We start from the raw sequence: 24,644 nt of genomic DNA, 5'->3' as shown, positions 1-24,644 counted from the left end.
CATTCTATTATAAGAATTTACATTTATTAAGAATGAACATTTAAAAACATTATATTCAAACAATTAGATACTAGGTAGTAATAAACATGCACACAAGCTTCTTAGACTTTATTGAGCTATTTGTGGCAACCCTCTAATGACCACTTACTATTCTAGTTTTCAATTCTGAATTTAATTCTTTGAAGTTGTTACATTCGTTAAATGATTGCATGTGCCTGCGCACTCCTATGTGTGTGTGTGTCTGTTGATTGGTGTCATCAGAAGAAATTTGGCTCAAACACATATGGCTAGGTTGTTTAAAACTTTAACACTTTGTAACAATTGGATATTTCTGGTTTTGGCTCCAAAGTAAGGAGGAAGATTGGAAAATTAATGCTGTGGTCGTAATAGACCATGATTTGCTATTGAATACTTGCTTTTATCCTGTTCTTCAGAAAATATTTGAATCTAATATTTATGGAGGCATAACAAGGAAGTAAAGTGTTAGAGGTAATTATTTTAGACAGACAGCTTTAAAAAGCTAACTGGGTATTTTAAAGGAGAATATTATACTACATGCCCACATTCTCAGGCAGCTTTTGCTTTCTTCAGTAGGATTGACACTATCCCTAATTCAAGGAGAGATGATTTATAAGCACTGATGCCTAGAAGATAAAGTTTGCACTGAAAGGTGTTCTTTGTTTGTTAGGGGTCTCAGAAATGTGCCAGTATATTTTTTCTTGTAGTAAAATGGGTGTTTCTTCAGGATCGTTACCTCATTTATTTCTGGTGGGACTTCTGAATTTTCTAAACAGACAAAAGTAAAGGTCTCTCCTTGGAAGAGTGTGTGTTACACTCTTGCTCACCTGGTATTAGTTCACATGTACTCAAACTATTGTGCAGCTTTCTTTTCTAGCAGTTGACTCACCTCTCTACGCATTGCCTGATTGATGTGTATGTATATTTTCTTTTGTCACACTTCCAATGTTTTTCCCTAAGGATTTGCATTTGAATATATTTTCTGATACCTTCCTCTAGTCCTTATTCCTTTTTCAGTGAGGGAAATGGAGGACACGATGCAGCTGATAAAGTTGGTGTCCACCTTCAACTTTCTCCCCGGTTTTATAGGGGAGAAACATCTTCCTCTGGAGCCAGGAGATGCTCCTTCCTGTCTGCCTTCATAATTATGAATTACTATCTTTATTCTTGCCTCAAAACCAGCAGCCATTTTCAGAAACAAATGGGATTCCTTTCTTCATTAGCATCTTTGATATTTTCTAATCAGAGATATAAAAATATCTGTGAAAAATAAAATAAAGAGGATTGTAAAAATTTTCTTTGTTTTTTTTTTTAGGCCCTAACTCTGACTATTTCTTCACTTGGCATTGAGAAATATGTAATGGTCAAAGAGGAATTTTTTTGTCTTTTGAAGTCACTTTGTCAGAAAAAATAATCAAGAGGATGGCATGTACATCTGCCTAATGATTTGGCTAGATTTCCTTTTCGATTAAATGTCATGGAAGAAATATTTAAATCTTTGAAAGTTTTGTTGTACAAAATGAGTTTTATTGAGCAAAGATTTTTATTAGTTTCTACTTGTTGAAGTTATTTTTTCCTCACTCTAGTGGGAAAATGAGTCATTTAACTCTTTTTCATTTTAGCTGTAGATAAAAAGGCTACATTTCATATAGATTTGTTTCTCTTCATTCACAATATTATATTTTAAAGCTTCTTTAATCTTGGAAAAACTGTATCAGGGTACTTCGAAAGATTTGTGAAAAAATAGAATTAAAAGATAATCCATGAACCTTTTGAAGACCTCTTGTATGTCTTATTAGTGTCACAAATATATATTGCAATTTTTAAATGAGAAAAACTGGACACTTTAGAAGTATTTTTCAGATATATTTTTGTTGGTTGCATATAATAACAGAGTTTTCAAAGAATACATTTGAAGCCTATTTTAGTTTTTGGGGGGAGGGGGTCTGATACCTTAATCGTGCCTTTGCCACATTTATATACTACCTTTCTCAATTTAAGCATTGCTGCCTAAAAACTGCCCTTCTGTTTCTAGAGCATATGCTGGACAGGACTGATGAGCAGGACAATGGGGACCTAGGCTGGCAGCATGATTGTCACATTAATATCTCACTTGAGGAAATGGATTTAAGAATATTCATCCACAGAGGTATAGGGTGAGTTTATGAAACTGGAAGTGGTGGAGGCAGATTTGGAATTGCTGTGGGAGCCGCCATCGAAGCTTGGCTCTCTCAGGGTGGTTCTCTTCTTCCGACTGCATTTGGCAGTGCCCGCGTCCCTGGGGTCACACACCACCGTCACAGACTCCATCCGGGTCACGGTGTACAGGCTGCTTTGCCGAGTCGGGTGAAACCTGGTGGTCTTGAGCTCCAGCTCGTCGTAGCTGGAAACTTCGACGAAAGGACACCAGCGAAATGCTCGCTTGAAGCCAGCTCGAAATCTGAGCAGAAGCGGGACACAGAAAGAAAAAGTCGTGTTTTCAAGCATGTCCTTCGGTTGCCACAGAAAATTCTACATCAGGCTTTTATGCCGACTGAGTTTTTGAACTTGATTTTCTAGTCAAACTTTTAAAGTTTATGTCACAGTATTAGTATCCTTGTTTGAATTTAATCTTAATTTCCCATCGATGAGAAGCAAGTTATCAAATAGTGAAAGTACATCAGGTAATCAATATGCCAAAGAAACAGTGTACTTCCCTGTATTAATTTTATACATTTACAGAAGTATAATTAAATTAGGCTTGCCGGTTATGGCACTTAAAAATGACATATTTCAAAATAGCTTCTTTGATTTAATGTTGGAATTAATTGCTAATCTTGATGATTTTTATCTAACCATATATTAAAGGGCAAAATCTTTGTCTTTGTAAACCATTAAATGAAGTTGATTAAAAGCAGATGAACTGCTTGTGGGGTGGCTTGAATTGAGATATGGCTAATGCAACTCGTAAAAAATGTACAAGTTAATTAAGTATTTAAGAAACTTAAGGCAAGGTGTGCTGGGTCCCCAACTATGAAGACAGTTTAGGATTTAGTTCATGCAGTTACTTAAAGTTCCATTTCTACCTGTGCACAAAACATATTGGTTTATTAAGGGAATTAACAACTATGAAATTTAACCCTACCCCTCTATGTAGTGACCATACATTTAAAGTGTTTTTATCTGGAAGCCACATTTTACCTTTTTTCTAGTCTTAAATTTGACTATAAATATTCCTATTTTTTTTTATCTTTACTTTATAAACATCTTTCCCTTGACCACCCCAATTTTTCATAAGCATTTCCCATGGAGGCTGTAGGTGCCCCTGTGTCCCTCCCCACCCCCATTATTCAGGATGGAGGATTACAACTCTCCTTGTCCTTACTGTTGTTTCTGCCACCCTCATGTCAACATCTTCTATTTTGAAATCTATTTACAACATACCCTATTTAATAGATTCCACTCAGTTATGCCATCATTTCTCCATCATAGAAATTATCTGTGAATTTCTAGGAAGTACCTTAATTTCTTTGAGGATTTGAACACATATTCAACTCCCCTTCTTCAATAATGAGGGCATTTCATTTTCTTAGGCAGATAAAAAGATTGAAGGTTTAGAGGTATAAGTTGGCCTATATAAAAATGGCCCAGTTAGAACCTCTAAGAACATTGCTTTGAGCATGTAATTGTTAAGGTGGGATATTCTGTAAAGTAGAAAAGTTTTTAAAAAAATCAGGCTCTGTGTTCCTCTCAGGGAATTCAGAAATTTTCCTTCCTTCTGCATGTTAAATTTGTACCAGGAAGCTGGAACAATGTTATTGCTTCCAGTGAAGGCAGGAGTGACAAGAAACTTGCATTTGGTAGTTTTGTTTTTACCTCTTATTCAGACAGCAATAGATGATGGGATTGTACATGGTTGAGCTCATTGCCAGCCAAAAGCTAGCCAGGTAGACCTGCTGGATGTATTTCCACCTATTTAATTGTTGATAGATTGCAGTGAGGATGAAGTAAATATGATAGGGCAGCCAACAGATGGCAAATATCACCACGACAATAATCATCATTTTCACAACCTAGAATGAAAGAAAGTCATTTTTCACAAATTTAAGTCATTAAGTATAGTAGTTCCAATAATTTACTGCAAATCATATTGTTTCTGTCAATACAGTTAAATGCCCAGCATGCCTAAGGAATAGACAATATATTAACAAATGGTGAAATAGGGACTGTTGCCTGAGGTAAGTCTCAAGAAAGTATGATGGTGCTGCCATTCCATTTCTACCAACCCAGCAGAATGGATGGCACTAACCCAAACATAGAAAAATATATTTTAATTGGCCTGAAAAAAAGAGTGTTTACAGAAACCCAGACAGCCTGGGGGAGAGAGAGCCAGGAGCTAAGATTTGGCTGTGCTAGCCAGTATTGTATGTTAGCAGAGGTATTATGTCTGGGGAAACTGACTGTTAAGTCACTATGGAGGAATAGTAGACTACAAGGACTGGGCTGGTTCATAAGTATATATAATAGCCTGACTATAGCTTAAAGCTATTCAGATTATTTTAATACCATGCTCACTAAGCAACCTTCTGAATTTTAATTTGATTTCTCTTATAATATAATATTGAGGAATATTTCCCTAGAGAGTGATTATGAATATTCATATTAGTCTGAGGAAATATCACTAACTTTAAATTTGTAAATAGGCAATTGGCTTATACAACTGTTTTATACATCAGCTCTTAGGAGTTTGATAAGCGTAGGCCATTTCCTTTGATTCCACACTTTTGAATGATAATGTTCTGAAGGCCCTAGCCAAAATAGAATGTCAGCCAAAATAGAATGTCAGGCCTTAAATTCCAGAAAGGCAAAGGCAATGTTTTATTATCTTAATATTCCCAACATCTTGCTCAGACCCTTGTATATAGCTGGAGGTTGATAGATATAGAGTGAATGAATGATGAATGGCAACATACTATTTGCAGCTGGCGTTTGAATGAGAAAGATGTTTTATGTGTCTCTAAATGAAAAAAAATCTGTTCCATTGTCTGTGTCTATAAGAAAGGTAGAATCAAAGTTACTGAGCACTGAGCAGCTCGGATTTGTGTATAAAAAGGAATTAAAATAATATTGTCTGATTACCTCATTTCTCATCATTAATCTGTCCACTAAATTTGCTCATACCTAATTCTGGAATTTGGAAATAGTAAAAAGTTTAGAATAAGTTATATTAAACAAAAGAATTTTGAGGCTTACCTGCAGTCAGATTAATACACATCAGAGATAGTCCTGAAGTAAATGGTCTATGAGGCAGCTTAGAACTAGGAAAGTATATTATTTATGAACTTGACTTGTCATTTGACTGCAAGTTAGGGATTCAGATGAAAGTTGGCAAGGTTAAGTGTCATGAAAGACATGATTCTAGAAACAGACAAAGCATGAAATGGATCGGTGTGGAAGGCAAAACTTCCCTAAGGGCCTAATCGCTGTACCACCCAGGTGACTAGTAGTGAGCTGATGGAAAATTTGCCATCAGAGCTGAAAATCCAGGTCAATAGCTCAAAGAATGTCATCACTGGCCACGCCGTTTAAAGTCTTTTGATTTTTTCAGTGTTCTTCAAATGGCATTGTGTTCTTCTGAAGAATTACATTCATATTTCTACATTTTTATCTCTCATATTTCTTATTCATATATTTATGGAATACAAGTAAGAGCCATTTTAAATTTATACTTATGCAGTATTTCATATATTTAACAACTTATTAATTGCCTTTCAATTACACATTAGGAAACTGAGGCAAAGACCAAAAGATTTTACCACTGTGATTCGTGGAACTAAGTTAGGGTCTTTAAAACTCAAACTCTTAAGTCTTTTTTTTTTTTTTCCTGTTTGCAGTTAAAACAATTTGTTGAATGTCTATTGGGTCTAGGAAACAAATTGAGAAATACAATGATAGAGAACTAATACTTTATTCTGAAGCTTGTCATATAATTAAAAAAAAAGAAAATGTAAAATTTTTGTAAAAATGCATAGAAATATGGTGAGTGCAAACATGTGCAAATAAAATTGAAAATAATATTTATGAGAATGTGCTATGGATTGAGTACCCCCCAAACTCATTGAAACTTACTCCCCACTGTAACAATGTTAACAGGGTGGGAATTAGTGCAGCCGTTATGGAAAACAGTATGGAGTTTCTTCAAATAACTACAGATAGAACTGCCATATGACCCAGCAATCCCATTGCTGGGTATGTATCCAAAGGAATGGATATCATCATGTCAAAGGGATACCTGGACTCCCATGTTTATTGAAGCTCTATTTAAAATAGCTAAGAATTGGAATCAACCTAAATGACCATTGACAGATGACTGGATAAGGAAAATGTGGTATATATACTCAATGGAATACTACTCTGCTATAAAAAAAGAATGAAATTTTGCCATTTGCAGCAACATGGATAAACTTAGAGAAAATTATGTTAAGTGAAATAATCTAGGAACAGAAAGAGAAATACCACATGTTCTCACTAATAAGTGGAAACTAAAGTAAAGAAAAGAAAGAAACAATCACAATAATACATTAAACATTAAAAAAAAAGAGAACAGAACTGTGATTATTAGAGGTGGGAATGGGAAAGAGGGAGTGGGGTTGTTAAAAAACTAGTTAAGGGTCACAAAGTGATTACATTTTTTAAACATAAGTATACTAATTACCCTGCTTTGATCACCACAGATTGTACACTTGCGTCAATATTTGGTTCCAATCTCCATAAATACATATAATTAATTATCTTTCAATAAAAAAAAAAAAAAACTGCCAGAAAATTACCATCTCTGGTAAAAGAAAAAGAAAAAAAGAAGAGGGCGGAAAATCCTATTATGGTAATTGAAAGGTGGGGCCTTAAAAAGGTGATTAGACTGTGAGGACTGTACCCCCATGAATGGATTGATCCATTCATGGAGTAATATGATGATAGCTTAAGTGGTAATGGGTATAGTTCTGATGGCTTTACAAGGAGAGCAAAGAAAGAGATCTCTCTCTCTTGCTCAACCATTTCGCTATGTGTTACCCTGCATTGCTATAGAGTCATCACTGGGAAAAGGTCCTCACCAGGTGTGTTCCCTGGACTCTGGACTTCCCAGCCTCCAAAACTGTAAAAAATACATTTTATTTCTTTATAAATGACCCAGTTTCAATTATTCTGTTATAAGTAACAGAAATGGACTAACACAGAATGCACTTGTTTATTGTAATGAAGAATGACTCAATGTGTGCCTGCTACCTGTAGGCTCAGGGAATATTAGACTGAATGAGATGGGTTCTATTGACATATTCAGTCTGGAATACGTGAACATTCTACCATTTTTTGAACATGGTAGTCAGGCTCCTGTCCTAGATTATTTTCCCTCCCTCTTCCCAGAGTACTCTTCTGCCAAGATTCCCACTGGCTAACTCCCTCATCTTCTTTAAGCTTTTGCACAATTGTTACTTTTCCTGTGAATCCTATCCTGGTCAACCTATTTAAAACTGTAATCTGCCCTTCCAGCAATCCTAAAACCCATGAGCTAGCTCTTTATTTTTAATTTGTTACGTTTATTCTTTACATTGTGTTTCCTCATGCTAGAATATAAAAAAGCCACAATTTTCTGCTTGTTTTGTTCACTGATGTATTCCAGGCACCTAGACTGGACTTCACATATAATGGGGGCTCCAAATTTTTTTAAATAAATAAATGAAAGTGAATACAAAATGAAAGAAAGTGAAGGGTACATAGGTTAAGTGAGGTCCAAGATTTTACTCAGTCTTTAACTACTGGTATCATTTGTTCTCCAAGTTTAAAGTGGGTGTGTGTATATAAAATAAGCATAACATTTACTGCTATTTCTCCTTTCAAGGCAAACAAATTCAGGTAAGGAGAATGAGTACAAAAACAATATAACCATATATTGCTATGGTCACATGAAAGCATTTAATTTTATTCTGAATACATGTTAAGAACATCAACAAAATATATCTATCTATATCTATATCTATATCATCTATATCTATAATCTATGAGAATGTGAATATGGGGTTCATGTGAACCCTTTTATACAGAATAACCACAAACTCCCTGTTCATGAAATTGTTTTCCAACAATAGCTGAAAGACATACTAAGGCTATCAGAGTCTTTTAAAGTGACTTTGGTAACGTGAAAAAAGTCCATAAGAACACGGAAGAAATTAAAGTGCATGTGGAGAATGGAACAGAAGTTTCAGATAACTTCTAACTCACATATATAGGGCCTTTAGAACCTTGTTGCAAAAGATTTAGAAATGTATTTGAAGATTTTTAGAAAACACCTAAAGATCCTAAAAAAAGGGTATTTTAAAGTGAAACAACTGCTATGATATATTGTATTTATTTCTATAAAATACTGTTACCTTAGCTCTCTGCTCACAAAATCTTGTAGAGTTATTTCTGATGTTGAACCCTCAGGACCCTAGTTTTGAGGTAAATGCAAAAGGCTCTGGGGTGGGAGAAATTATCTTGCTTTGTGAAATGTTGAAATCACAAAATTGCAAATCCTCCTCCTCATGAAATGCTAAGGAAAAGAGCTCCTCAAAGCGCAAAGCTCAAGCAATGATAGACGTGCAAATTCTATGAGCAGTTGCCACTGTGTCGCATGGCTGAACAACAGCAGTAGCACAGACAAGGTATGAATGCTAAGCAGGAAAGGGAATCAGTTGGTAGACTTCCTCAAACTCCTGGGATTTTAGGCAATATTTTAGTCTGGAATAGAGAAGATTAAAATCTTTCATCATGTCTTAACAAATTTTATTGTAACTTGATATAAAGGTTGATTGATATTGGGTATTTCATGAAGCTGAAAGACCTATCCTGCTTCTGAGGAAATGGGACTTATTTTCCATGGCAACATGTATGGTTGTGGCCACCCATTGTCTTTGGTACAGGAACTTACAAGCAGGAGGAAAGCAGGTGGGGACAAATGATGTAACTCTTAACAAAGTTCTAGTAGTTAAGAATCCAGTTTAACCACATAGGTAGGATGGAAATGCATGTCATATGTTAGTGAGAATAAGCCTTGGGAACCTTTTCTCATGTATCAAAGAGGAAAAAAATGTTTGATTTTTGTATCCTGTACAGGTTAGACTGGAATGCCTGCAGCTGTTTTTTTATCTATCACATTAAATTAGTGTAGGATGGATGACTGTGAGGTTTAGGTCATAAGAGAATCAGTCTTGGAAATTAAATAAAATAATGCCAACCTTTAAAAAAATCTGAGTCATATTGCTCAGTACAGGATATTCTTTCTAAATGTCTGAACTAGAAATGGTCAACTCTGTGTGACAAGAAACTTCTTGTTTTTTATTAGAGTCTCCTCAGAGCATATGTTTTGGAGAACCATCTCATGGGCTGCACCCTGCCACTTCTCCATATCTTTCCTCTGACAAATGTTCTCGAATAGATCATTACATTTTTTTAAGTGAGTATTACAGGCCTGCCTACTCTAACCACAGATTAGCAAACTAAAATGTTTTCAAGATTAACATACAGAAAAAAATATTAATAAAAAGCATTGAAATTTAAAGTACTGCTTCATGGACTATTTAATTTTGGCTTTTGGTGCTTCATTTTCAAAGACTACACTTAAGAATTTCAGTACCAAGTGAGAAAATGAGAATTTAGTAGTACCTGTGAAAACAGTGCAGGATGGCCCAGAAGATGAGTTGAATTTTGCCAGTAATTTCAGGGTTAGGTTAATATAGGCATATTATGTTAGTGTCATTCATGAAACTAAACACTCTTGCCAAAGTCAACTAACATGTGCATTCAATTAACATTAGCCTACAGCAATGCCTATAAAAAATGGTATCAAACCCAATGGAAAAAAAAAAAAAAAACTATGTGCATATGTATACAAATATGGAAAATATTTTTCTGTGTTGTGTTTTTATTCCTTTACATTTCATTGGTCACATTTTATTTTGAAGGTAATTTTATTTTTCCATTAGACACTTGGTTTTGAGAGCATTGTAAGATTTTAGGCCTATAATGATCTGAAATCAAAGAAAAAGTTGTAGATACAAAAAGGAAGACAAGATGAATGTCATTAGAAAAATAAGTATATTAAGGCAGAAGGAATAAAGATTGATTTTATGGAAACTTGGTTAGAGATAAAAACTTATAGAGGCTTGTTATGGCCTGAATTGTGTCCCCCCAGAATTCATATGTTGAAGTCCTGGGATCATACCTCAAGTCTTCAACCATACATCAATTAGAAGATATAAATGAAATTTTGAACTTAGAGTTGATGCTGGAAAGAGTTAAGATTGCTGGGGCTGTTGGGATTGGGTGAATGTATTTTGCCTGTGAGAAGGAAAGGAATTTTGGGGGACCAGTGTGCATAGTGTTATGGGTGGAATTGTATCCTCCCAAAATTCATATGTTGAAATGCCAATCATCAGTACCTCAGAATGTGATTATATTTTGACATAGGAGTTTTAAAGAGGTAATTAAATTAAGATGAGGTTATTGGGGTGGGCACTAACTAATTCAATATGACTGGTATCATTAAAAGGAGAAGAGATTAGTACACAGACACACACAAGAAAGATCATGTGAAGACACAGGGTTGTAGCCATCTGCAAGCCAAGGAAGAGGCCTCAGAAGAAATCAACCCCCATTGATACCTTGATTTCACACTTCTGGCCTTTAGAATTGTAAGAACATAAATTTATGTTGTTTAAACCACTCAGTCTATGGCATTTTGTTATGGCAGCCTGAGCAGACATCTCAAATACAATGTTTGAGATGCTGAGGGCAGTATACTATATAACTTTATTCCAGCAAAGTAGGAAGCAAAATATGGTGCAGGGTCCCAGTGAAAATGGAGATCTCCAGAGTGGTTTGGATTGCCTGTAAAATTGCTTTCAGCAATGTAAGAGATAGACCAGGGTCTTCATTTTCATCAGTTGAGCCTATCTTAGGTAATATATGACTTCCTCACAAGCACTGTTTTCCTTGCTAATTCTTTTGCAGCAGAAAGAATGACAAGCACACAGAATGCATGCTTGCTGAGTGAGGCGATAGATTAGTCTTGGTTTTCATGCAACTTAAAACTCCAATTGAATCTGTCACTCGAACTTAGACTGAACAGTGGTTCCTTTGATTAAAGCAAAAGACTTTTTAGTTATCACACTTAGATATTCACCTCTGAAGGAGCAGAGCTGATTCTACCTGTTTGTTTTTATAGGAAGAGAATTAAAATAGAAAATAGCCAGCAAACAACTTCTGTGCTTTACAAAAACAATAGAGGTAGATTTATTTACCACTATTTCAATTATCCAAACAAAATCAATGTCAACAAGAATTTTTAAAAAGCAATTTTCGCTTATTGTGAATATTGGGGCCAATTCATGTTTCTGAGGCAACCGTTATTTAGAAAAGTAAGGAATATCAAATATGGGTAAAAAATGAGGTCTACTTTAAAGGTATACTTCTAGCAAATTAACATAAAATGTAATAAAAGTATACTATTCACAACATATAGACAAAATATATAAAAATACTAATTCATAATGAACTGCAATAAAGTAGTCTTGCAATGGGAATGGAGTTCCATAGTTTTTGATCTATGTCTTCTGCTCTTACTAGATAGACTGGATTGTTATATTGTAACTTGACAATAATAGAGTCCATTTCTGCCTCTGTATTTCAAGTTTTTTTCTCATAAATTCTGGAAGATACAGCAGTGTTTTCAAATTTTTTATCCTGTGCTCTATGTAAGGACTTTCTCATCCTACCTTTCAAACATCTATTTCTACATCTTTATTTTTATTACTTTACTGTGGCCAATTTCTGTTGATACAGATTCTGTGTTACAGAATGCAATGCTTAGCACTTTGAAGTGCTTCACTTTATGCATCAGACAGTTAGTTCTAACATTCTGTAACAGTCACCAAAGGAAAATCACACTGTTAGAGCGGCAAGGCTAGAGAGCACATAAAACATTTAAAGCACTGAGTCCCTATTTCACAAGTTTTAGTTCTGATAAATCTGTCTATACTCATAGAGATAGATAAACCAGTCTCCAACTTGAAGCTTCCATGACCATGCCACCATTCCAAATTCTTTTTTGACTCTTTTGCCTTGAAGAAAACATCTCATCTCACATAAAATGGGCTGTCTCTTAGAAGAGAAGGATACTGTGTACCCTTCCACTTAAGCACCCCATGAGCATGATAAATGAGGAGAGAAGCAAGGGCTATTCCTAAGGGTCTTGAGAAGCAGGGTGTATGTATACAGAATGAGTCCTTGCTAGTGAGAAATTAAGAAACCCAGTAATCCTAGCAATGAATTTGCCTTTGGGATCTTGAGAAATCACTGCACTTCCTTTGTTTTAATTGCCTCATTCATAAAGTGCAGAAATGATATCTATGGTCAAAGGTTTGCCCTGAAGATTAAATAAATCCATGTGTTTACAAGTTTCTTTAATGAATATAAAACTCGCTAAGCCTTTTACTAAAATAAAAAGTGGACACACTCTACTGACTCACCCAGCAGTGGATGAGAACAAAGCAAATGAGAGAAAGCATCAGTGCAACATAGTGCATGCATGGCAAAGTCACACAGAATTAGATTGGCAGAGTAAGTAGTAGCAAGATTCTACGGGGTCTTGCACATTATTTTCAGGGTTTGCACTTTCTTTCATTTACTTTCTTAAATATATTGGGAAACCATTGAAAAATTGTAAACAGATTGCCTGAACTGATTTAGTTATAACAAACATCATCTTGGCTGCTGAATGGAGAATGAATGTGAGGAGAACAAGTGTAGACCTGGGAAAACCAGTTGGGAGGCTGTTATGGTGGTCCTGATGACCAGTGATAGTATCTTGGAGAATTATTGCAATGGAGTTGGACAGAAGTAGAGAGATGGGAGATATTTTTAGGAAGGAGAGTCATTAGACCTTAGTGACGGATCAGGTTAGGACAAGACGGAGAGGGAATGTTCAAGAATGACTCTTCTGAATTCAGTGTCTGGGTAAGTGAAAATGCCATTTACTGATATTTGAGTGAGTGTAGGAAGAGGCTATTTTCATGTTAGATGTGGACACTTAATATTAGGGGCCATTTTTGTATTATAATTTTAAAATTCTTGAGAAACAACCAAAGCAGAGATGACAAGTATGCAGATGATTATATAAACTTAGAGCTCATAGAGGAAGTATTGACTTGAAACACACATTTCAGAGAATGAAGAGTGAGAAGTCGCTCAGATCCTGCTCCAAGTAACTCAGATATTTTGAAGTAAGATACAAGAAAAGATCTGGAAAGGATATAAGGAAGGACGAGTAATTATTTGGCAAGAAAACTACTAGAGTGTAGTCAGGAAAGTCAAGAAAACAGTTTATTTATTTATATATTTAATCTCCTTTAAGGGGTAGGATTGCCAATCCTATCGAATGCTGCTCGAAGGTTTAGTAAGGTAATTACCATTTCCATGTAGGCAAGTGATTAACTGGACAAGATCACTTCTGGTGAAGTTGTGCAGGCAAAATCCAAATTGAAAGGGTGAGAGTGAGATATGAGGAAAGCATGTATAAACAATTCCTTTGGTTAGTTATGATGAAGGAATATATGTTGGAAGTTGGGTGGGGGATAAATGGGGGATCAAAAGATAACTTCCTAAAATTAGACATGCTGAAAGATGTTTGAATGCTATTGGAATAAGCCAATAGGTCATTGAGTACAACTAAAGGCTCATGCTTTTCAAGAGAATATGAATGAATGAAATCCACAAACTTTTGAGAGGTGGGGAATTTTCTCATTGTAATAAGAGGGAAGAATATAGAGGGTATATGCAAGTAGATTTGTGGATTACATGGTGGGAAATCTCTAGTAATTTCATCCTCGTTTCTTAATGACCAGTGCTTAGTGTGCCTAGAACAGTAGATAGCACATAATACAAAAGGTAGAGAAGGATGATTCTGGAGTGAAAGGAAATTAAACCTATACAGTAAACTTTTGGTTATTCAAGAGAATGAATTCATATTTCTAACCTCGACCTGTTTCCGAAGATTTTTTATTCCCTTATGAGCCTTAGGTGTTTTAGGTGTGTGTGTATATATACGTATGTATGTACGTGTATATATATATGTATATATCTGTATAATGTATATAGTTTGATATATTTCTTCACTTTTCAACAGTAACATCCTTTTTTTAAGCAATTAGAGTTTTAAATTACTTATTTAATTTTAACTTTTATTTGTACATATTTGTGGGGTACAGTGTGCTGTTTCAATACACAGTTCACTTAGGGTAGATAGCATAACTTGTACCCATTAGTCCTAGAATTTTAAATTTAAAAATAATATATTTAGTCTCATGATTTCTTTTTCATGCCATAGTTTAAGTGATTGTATCGCTTGTGTTTTAGTTCAAGGCATACAGCTTATTCTAGATGCTCACCTCCTTTGTCTTGTTTCTAGCAGCTGGGTTCCCTATGGTTTGTTTTTATTTTCTTTTTCCAATTCCAGTCTCTTTTCACCCTTGTCTATAAAGATAAAGTGAAAGTGTTCCTTTCAGGGCTACAAATCTGCAAACCTTGGCAGGGAGAACAGTGTCCTCTCCTGTTGGCTAGCCAGGTGCCTTGAGAGGGAGGAGGTGAGGCAGTCTGCCCCATGTGTACCTAGGGTGGCATTAGCTGTCTCACAGTCTCAAGAATGATGAGGTTGTTGAGTAAAACTCTGTGTCTTTCTTTCTTTGGTTGCAGCACCCCCTGGGCTTCACACACCCTTCTGACCTCTGCCCACTGTTTTGTGACAGCTGCTGCTTCATTCAGGAGAATTAGCAAAGTTGCAGATGAGAAGGAAGCACTTTTAAAGAACCCTTTTCTATCTGCCATTTCCCCCCAGACAGCTATATCCATCTGAATGTCTCAAAGACATCTCAAAATTTTATGTATTAAAAAAAGCTCATTTTCCCCCCTATAAAATCTATATTCTTCCTGTGAACATCCTCATCCCAGTAAGTGGTATTACTATCCATCCAATTACTAAAGCCAGACACTTAGAAGTCATTGTTGTTCCCTTGCTTTCCCTCATTTTCACTGCCCCATTCAATCCCTTGGCAAATCCTGTTAAGGAAGACACCAAAATATGTCTTAAATATTTTCATGCATCTCTGGTGAAGCTGTGCAGGCAAAATCCAAATCTAAAGGGTTAAAGCATGAGGGAGATATGGAGAAAGCATGTATAAACACAGACAAAACAAACCATACAGCCAAAGAAAAAAGACAGGACATATTATAAAGAAGTTTCCTATATAAGAAATTTAGGGGTTCTGGGTCCCAGTAATGTCAGAGTAGCTTCTATGTATATAAAGCATAGACACACACACACACACACACACACACGCACACACACATACACACACAGACACACACACACACTTTGTAAACTTTTGGTTAAACTTTTTGTTAAACTTTATGTGTGTGTGTGTATGCTTTATATACGGAGAAGCTACTCTGACATTATATAATATATGGTGTATATATTGTATATAGTATATACAGAGTAGCTTGCATATTTATATGTATATAGACACACTCATATATATATACACACATGTGTGCATATAAGTGTATGTATACATATGTCTCTATACATATGTATATATGTATATGTGTATATATGTATATGTATATGTATATATATATGTGTCTGCATATATATATGAGGGTACCTTGGGTTTTCTCAGAAAGTCTATGCCTTAGGAATAAATACTATGCCCGGGATTAAAAGATTAACCCTAAAACCAAGGGAAAAATTAAAATAGATTTACCCTAACAAAGTATAAAAGTAAACCTCTACAAATTTGAGATGAGCCCCTAGTAATATAACTGCTTTCTAGGAGAAAGCACAGAAACTTTCAGAAGAAGATACTGTTATTCAGAGTCTTAACATATTTTTCAATTTTTAGTATGCAACCAAAAATTATCAGACATGCAAAGAAATAGAAAAACATGCTCCATAGTCAAGAAAAGAAACAAGTCAATAGGTTTTGCAATTAGCTGATAAGGCCTTTAAATAACTCTGATAAATATGTTAAATTATCCACAGAAAAAGATCGTTATAATAATTTAAAAGATAGAAAATTTCAGGAAAGATATAAAAACTGTTAAAAAAGAAGAACAAAGTAGAAATCTTAGAAAAATATTTGAAATCAATACAAAGCATTAGATCCTTTATTTAAATTTCAATTTAAATATCAAATATTTGATAATAAGTACTTGATAATGTTTGACTGATTTCTGTCAAGATCTCATATCCTTTCCCAACACTATACTCTGACAATAAGACATTTCTTTTGTTTTTATTACTACTAGAAGAGAAAATTAAATTTTAGGACCTCTTAATTAGCAAAATATTTCATATTGAGTTCCCATTGTGAAATGCACCCCAAAGGACAGGCAAAATAGACTCACTGTAGTTAAAAGAAACATTTAAACTGTTTAACAAAACCAAATGGCCTCAGCGAGGGAAAGGGCAGATATGTATTTCTCAGTCTGCAAGTATGTGTCTTACCGACTGTTATGAAGTTTTCTTTCCTGTAACTAAGCAAAAACAGCTCTCAACAGATAAGGCTAAATCAGCTACAGCTGGGAATTCTATATTGACCTCAACGAATCCACCTGGCACCAGTCATCTACCCTTTCTTTCTCATTCTTGAGGGTCCACTACGGCCCAATTAGACAGAAAATGGGCTCCACAGACATTTTTCTTCCTCTTCTCACATAAGAGAGGCCATATCAAAACCAGCCCGGGCCAGACTGTTGACCCTGCACAATAACACAATTTTGTGTCTTATGATTGTACTTGTGTTTGCTTGTGGCCATTTGTATGGCTTCACCATAAATATTAATAGCATTTCTTTAACCTCACTCAGTATGCATATGAACCTGATATTGGAAGGTGTAATACCAGCCTTCCTCCTTCAGTGGAATGCTTGACTTTGCTCCAGTTGGAACCTGTGTTCCCCGATATGCAAATTGCATTTTTCTCCTTTTATTTTTTCTTCTCTCTGGAAAACAGTCTCCCTCTTCTCTTAGTGATCCCATGGTTGTCTTTTTGTTAACACCATTAATTGCTGCTCTTTCTGCTCAGAGTCTATTCTTGCTAGCAACTCACACAACATAAGAATTGGTGTACACTGCCTTATCAAAAATGAACACCAGATTTAGAGAACAAAAAAGAGTCACTATCTTTTAATATTATTTGAGTCATAAACATTAAAAGATCACAATTCATTTGACTCATGGTTTTAGATAAATAAGCAAGCCAAAAAACATAGCAAACTTCGATTTATTTTGAAATATGATACTAACTATATTAAGTGTAAGCTTTCACTTGTAGTACCCATTTTTGAAGTAATGCCTCACTTGAATAGAGAAATTGTAACAGAAAACCCTCACATGACCAATGCCATCTTAGGTGGGCACTGCTCCATTTTCATTGTCAGACTACCCCCCTCTGAGTGAGAAACCATTGACCTTCTCATAGAAACAAAAACCATTGCATAGAAACAGGAACCATACACAATGAACCATTACATAGGAACAAGAACCATACACAATGAAAATATTTATGCTTGACTGCTTTAACTGCTCACTTTTGGCTTCTGTAACCTAGCTACCTAGCTTGCTCTGTGCATCTGGACAAACCTGTGTGCCAACGGGATGTGGTTTTTGCCTTTATAAACTCCACCAGACCAAGGCTAGTTGCTGCTTTCCCAAAATACCTAGGGGAGGCAGTCACTGGCTGGCTGATAAAGACTGTTAAAATTCTTGTTTGGTTCCTTTCCTGGGCAACAACCTCACAACACTTTGGAGGCCCCAGTGAGATCTTGTCACTCAGGGGAACAAAAAATGGCAGCTTCGGATGCAGGGCAACATGGCAAGTCTCCCTAGGGGAGGCCACCATGAGGGAAATTGGCCCCAGGGCTGCCCTTGCTGTGGTCCCTATGGAAAGCCACCGAGAAGACGTTCCTCAGCCCCAGGGTCCTTTGGCCTCTGCCCGAGGGCCCAACACAACCAAATTCTTCAATTGACACCAGAGTCTTTGTCCTATTACTCTGCATCTTGGACCTCCAGAGGTAAGCTTTGGTGTGAGATCTCAAAAACTTGGTTTTGCATTTCGGTATCAGAGCTCTGATTTGGGGACTTCATGGAAGGCTGGATGCAGCACTACTTCCCAAGTCCAGGATCTCGGCAAGACATCGCCTGGTCCATTGATTTGATAATTGGTTGTGGCCACTTGTCTTAATCTTTGTTGTCCTGCCTGTTATTTGTTTGTTTCTGTGTGTCTGTCATCATTATTGTTTGTAACCAAATGGGGCAAGCTCCATCTTGGCCGATTCACATGGCAGGTCCCTTTGACTGCATGATTTCCAAATAAGGGCAGCAGATTATGGGGTGTCAGTCAACCCATTTGGTCTCAGAAAATTCTCTGAACTTGACTGGCAAACTTTCAATGTTGGGTGGCCCTCATATGAAACTACTGATTTTCTAACAGTTTATTGGGTCCAAGACGTTTATCTTGGGCATCCTGGACATCCTGATCAACTACCTTACATACAGGTTTGGATTAATATAATCTCTGACAAGCCATCATGGCTAAAGAAATGCCATAAAAATGCCCCCAAGTACATGGGCCAACTTTCCTTCTAACCAAGCCTTCTCTTCCAGATTCCCTGAAGAAGCCTGCAGCCCCCACAGCACCTCCCATCCTCCCTGACACCTCTAAGGCCCTGATATTTCCCCCTGCATACTCGGAACACCACTGCATATCAGTCCTCTCCCTGCCTTTCCTTCAAACCCTCCTCTCATTCCCCCACCTGATATCTGATCCCGACGCTGACTCTTCTCCATCCTCTCTCTCTCCCATACCTCAACTTCCTCTCTGACAGGCTCCCTTGCCTCCCGGACCTCCTCAAGATCAGGCTCCCATGTTCTACTAGTGACAACTGGAAAAATCAAAATCCTTCTTTCTCAGAAAAACCTCAGGGCCTCATCTCCCTCCTGGAGACTGTTTTCTTTGCCCACCAGCCTACATGGGATGATTGTCAGCAGCTCCTGCAGACTCTCTTCACATCAGAAGAATGCAAGTGGATCCAGAGGAGGCCCTAAACACTGTTACCAGTCACAATGGCCAACCCTCTGATGACTCCATTCATCTTGTCACGTGTTCCTCTCTAACAGACCCAGATAAGACCCAAACATGGACCAAGGTAAGGGGGCTCTTGACATGTATCACCACACTCTCCTTCGGGGACTCCACACAGCAGCCTGGAAGCCCACTAACCTATCAAAAGTAAGTGAAACTGTTCAAGGGCCAAACGAGTCCCCCACCACATTTCTGGAGTGCATCATGGAGACTTATAGGACTTACATTCCTGTGGACCCTGAGGCCCCAGAAAATTGGTGGGCAATAAATATTGCCTTTGTCACCCAGTCAGCCCCAGATATTAAAAAAAAAAAGCTTCAAAGACAGGAAGAGTTCAAAGAAAAATTGTTATCTGAGTTGGTCAAGGTTGCTCAAAAGGCTTTTAATGGCAAAAAAAGTCCAGAAGAATGGAGACAATTTTAAGAAAATCCTGGACCTCAAAACAAACAAACAAAAAAGTTCACATATTCTTGAGGGCTATGGGCTACTGCTGCCTTTGGATATCTGGGTTCACTGGGGAAGAAATAGCCCCTTAATTTGGACTGATGTTAAACAATAGACCTTTAAAGATCTAAAGAGGGCACTCACCACAGCTCCTGCCTTAGCATTGCCTGACATAAACAAGCCCTTCACATTGTTTATTGCTGAAGCAAGGGGAATTAACTAAGGGCGTACTTACACAGGCCCTAGGGCCATGGCAGAGGCCCACCACCCACCTCTCAAAGAGATTGGACCTAGCTGCTGGATGGTCAACTTGCCTCTGGGCCATAGCAGCTGCTGCTTTGCTAGTAAAAGAGGCAAACAAACTAACTCTAGGACAAGACCTAGATGTGGTAGCCCCTTACTCTATACAATCCCTCCTATGGAGTACACCAGATAGTTGGCTAACTAATGCCCACATCACCCAGTGTCAGGCTTTACTTCTAGATCAGCCCCAAGTAAAGTTCCTAAAAACAATGGTTCTAAATCTGGCTACCCTCCTCCCAGATGACGACCCAACTGAGCCTGTCCATAATTGCCTCGAAACAATTGAAACTCCCCAAGGCCTCCAGCTGGACCTGACTGATGTGCCCTGGACAGATCTTGATGAAGTGTTATTCACTGATGGAAGCAGTTTCTTCTCCAATAGTATCAGGTATGCCAGGGCAGCCATAGTAACTTTGGATTGGGTCATTTGGGCTCAAGCCTTAAGCCAAGGAACATCTGCTCAAAAGGCTGAACTCATAGTCCTAACACAGGCAAGCATGGAAAAGATAAAATTGTTAACATATATACTGACAGCAGATATGCTTTTGCCACTGTCCATGTTCATGGGGCCTTATAGAAACAGAGAGGACTATTAACATCAGGAGGAAAAGAAATAAAAAATAAAGCAGAAATACTAGCTCTCCTTGAGGCCATATGGTATCCAAAAAGAGTGGCCATCATATATTGTTGGGGACACCAAAAGGGCAATTTGCTTGAAGCCCAAGGTAACACTGCCACAGACTGTGCTGCCAAAGAAGCTGCATTAAAACCAGTGGGGCCATTTGACTCTTTAATAGTCATTCCAGCACCTCAATTGCTGCCAACCCCCCATTATACTAAAGAAGAAGTAGAACATACTAAGATCTTAAAAGCTTCCAACAATGCCATGAATTATAAAATTCTGCCAGACCACAGGATTTATTTACCACAGGCTCTAGGCAGATTGATGATTAAACAGATACATCAAGGAACACACCTTGGATCCACAAAATTAACTGAACTTTAAAAAAATATTATTATATCCAAGATCTTGACAAAATAACAAAAGATGTTGTTACCAGATGTGAAATTTGTTCACAAGTAAATCCAGGGCCAAACTCAAGGCTGCCCATTGGAACCAGAATACAAGGAGCCAACCCTAGCGAATGCTGGGAAATTGACTTCACCAAGGTAAAACCTAGACAATATGGGTATCACTACCTTTTGATGTTCATAGACATTTTTTCTGGATGGGTAGAAGCCTTTCCTACCAAAATTGAAACTGCTCAGATAACGTTAAAGAAATTGTTACAAGAAATTGTCCCCAGATTTGGCCTACATGTAACCTTTGGGTCTGACAATGGCCTGGTTTCACAGCCCGAATTTCCTAATTATTAGCCAAAACATTAAAAATAAATTGGAATCTACATTGTATTTATAGGCCACAAAGTTCAGGACAGGTAGAACAGATGAATTGGACTTTAAGAGAAACACTTACCAAATTAAAACTAGACTGGCGGGAACTGGGTGAGCCTCCTTCCCTTTGCCCTCCTAAGGGCTAGATGCACTCCCTACATACAAGGAATTACACCTTATGAAGTTATGTTCGGAAGGCCGCCCGCTCTGTTGCCCTGTCTTAAAGATGATAAACTTGCTGAAATCACTAACTATAACCTTCTTCAGTCTCTTCAGGCCCTCCAGCAGGTACTACACCAGATTCACTCCTTGATCAGAGAGGCCTACCCGCTGACAAAAGTCCTAACACCACATCCGCACCAATCAGGAGGACTCATATGGGTGAAATGCCACCACCTTGAACCCAGATGGCTTCATGGCCCCCTAGATTATTACAGGTCTCTGGAGAAAAACAACTGAATGCCCTTTGGCTATGGAGTTTCTTTCTGAAGTGCTCTTTCATTACCTTTTCTATTTTTGTGACTAGATGTTTTGTATCCGATTTCAGCTACTATAATTCCAGTTAAATAACAATTTTAAAATGTAAAGTGCTTTGATGAAAAGATTTACACCAAGTGGTCAATCTGACAATGTTGTGAAAAGTTAATTTTTTCCTCTTCACTGTGGTCATTGTGTCCCACACAGAGGCTGGACCTATCTGAATGTGCAGCGGCAGCTGCACCCCAAAATAATCCACACAATCAGACTGACAAGGTGGATTATATGTGGCTCTAGGGGAAACCTGTTGTTTTTGTACTAATCACTCAGGAGTAATAAGAGACAGCCTCTCCCTAATCAGAAAAAAGTTAAAAGAAAGAAAAGAATTAAGAAACAAAGGCCACAACTAGTATGAAGCCTTATTCTCCTGGTCTCCTTGGTTAACAACTCTCCTCACTAGCTGGTCCCTTGCTTTTAATTCTAGTGTTCACCTGTCTTACTAAATATATCAAACCAAAAGTTCAATCAATGAAATTAATGGTTTTAAGAACCCACTATAACATATTACACACAAATGAGTCTAGGATTTGACTCATGTACATAAAACCAGCGGTGAATGTAACAGAAAACTCTGACATGGTTAATGCCATCTTAGGTGGGCACTGCTCCATTCTCATTGTCAGACTACCCCCCTCTGCATGAGAAACCATTGACCTTCTCATAGAAACAAAAACTGTTGCGTAGAAACAGGAACCATACACTGTGAACCATTACATAGGAATAAGAGCCATACACAATGAAAATTTTTATGCTTGACTGCTTTAACTGCTCACTTTTGGCTTCTGTAACCTAGCTACCTAGCTTGCTTTGTGTACCTGGACAAACCTGTGTGCCAACGGGATGTGTTTTTTGCCTTTATAAACTCCACCAGACCAAGGCTAGTTACTGTTCTCCCAAAATACCTAGGAGAAGCAGTCGCCGGCTGGCTAATAAAGACTCTGTTAAAATTCTTAAGTGTTTGGTTCCTTTCCTGGTTGACAACCTCACAACAAAATGAACTTAACTAGTATCCTCGCTTTGAAGGAACCTGTGTTTATCAGGCATCCAGGGGAAATAGTAATTAGGAGAGAAAAAAATATCTCAAGACCCCATGATGCTTGTAGGTAAAGAAAAAAAATTAAGGGGTGAAAAATTACACAATATCCTGAAAATTCACTATCTATGAAGTTATAAAAATCAAAAGATCACTGGTCTGTAGTCTTCTTTTAAGAGCATTTGTCCATCAGATAAAAAATCCAAGGAAACAGATCCATTCATTAATTTTATAAATATTTATAATGTTCCTGAATTATGCTAGGCATCCTCTGAGTTGCTGAATATCTAAATATGAATAAGACATGAACCCTTCCCTTCAGCTTTGTAAACTTTGTTGGAAGAGATAGTTAAGCAAATGGTGAAACATTGAATGCATGGTGAGGGCGGTGGTATTGAAGAGGCTTTCTGGAGGAACTGCCTGTAATGCACCTTGAAAGACAAACAAGGAACATCCATGTGAGAGGAGCAAAAAAGAAAAAGTGGTGAAGGAGAGGAAGAAGCATGCCCTGATTACGGAAAATAAGATAAGCAAAGCTCTCACCTCCTTTTAGTGCTATGAGTAGTTTCTCTGACTGAGATGTAACATGTGCTGATGAAGAAGCTGGGAGAGATTGATGGACGAGAGAGAGATATTATGTGTTTAGAGGCCAGAGAAGCCATTAAAAAACATTAAGGAGGGTATTAATAAATTCAGATTTTGCAGAGAGCACTTTGAAGGCAATGTAGAATGGATTTTATTTGAGCGGGATATGATGGAGGCTTTTTAGTAGAAATGCAATATTAACCCAGGCAAGGAGTTACATAGTTCTAAACAAGAGTAGAGCAGGGCGTAGGAAAGAAGGGAATCTATCTGATTTATTTTTAGAGCTAATCTGAAGGGCCTTATCATTTAGTGGACATTCATTGAGGAAAGGGAGGAGTTATAGATTATTTCTAGATTTTTTTTGTCTGGACCACTGTATGGATATTAGTAACATTTTATGAAATTAGAAGAAGAATTTCAGAGACAAAAGTGATTATTTTGTTTTGACCAGCTTATTTTGAATTGTCTACTACACATAGGTTTGGAATGAGAGATGGTTAATAGAATTTTATTTTAAAGTTCAGGGCCTAGACCTCAGAATAGAAGTCTAGATATGAGAATAGTATAAATGTTGAGTTGAAAGTAATTTTCAAGGGTGTTGATGTCTTGGGAGTAGATCAAATTATTCAAAAAGGACTGCACTATAAAAGCTCTAAAAATATGAAAAATGAGATTCTGGGGTAAAGCACAGTATTTAAATGGTAGAGGAAGAAAAGCCAGAAAAGACTACTGTGGAGAAACAGAGGAGAGAAAGGAAGCAAATATCATGGAAGAGAAGACTTCACAAGTGGGGAGTGATCAGAGTGTATCTGTCGCTTCAATCTTGTCAAGGACTGAATGCATCCAATGAATTTAACAACACAGTCAAAGGTAACTTTGATTTCTAGTCAGAGTTTCAGTGAAATGGTGTCTTAGAAGCCATAAAGAATTAACTAGATGAGCAAATAAGATTGGCAAGTTAGAGGGCCGAGCCCGTGGCGCCCGCCGCGGGTTCGGATCCTATGTAGGGATGACCGGTGCACTCACAGCGCTCACTGGCTGAGTGCGGTGCGGCCGGTCTCAAAAAAAAAAAAAAAAAAAAAAAAAAAAAAAAAAAAAAAAAAAAAAAAAAAAAAA

At 37.2% G+C, this 24,644-nt stretch overlaps 1 protein-coding gene across 1 annotated transcript in view; it reads right to left on the bottom strand.

Annotated features, from left to right (window-relative positions):
• Positions 1-1,928: 1,928 nt before the first annotated feature.
• Positions 1,929-24,644, bottom strand: part of TACR3 (tachykinin receptor 3) — a 72,518-nt gene continuing 49,802 nt past the window's right edge. The window contains exons 4-5 of the mRNA XM_008567862.1: positions 3,874-4,070; positions 1,929-2,458 (exon numbers count right to left, since the gene is read on the bottom strand). Coding sequence (XP_008566084.1) covers positions 2,146-2,458; positions 3,874-4,070 — 510 coding nt within the window. The 3' untranslated portion in view covers positions 1,929-2,145. The remainder of the gene's footprint in view (positions 2,459-3,873; positions 4,071-24,644) is intronic.

This window comes from Galeopterus variegatus, unplaced genomic scaffold, assembly GCF_000696425.1.
Source record: "Galeopterus variegatus unplaced genomic scaffold, G_variegatus-3.0.2 Scaffold352, whole genome shotgun sequence".
Taxonomy (NCBI): Eukaryota; Metazoa; Chordata; class Mammalia; order Dermoptera; family Cynocephalidae; genus Galeopterus; species Galeopterus variegatus.
Note: the sequence above shows the minus strand (reverse complement) of the source record. Positions and strands in the feature narration are given on the sequence as shown.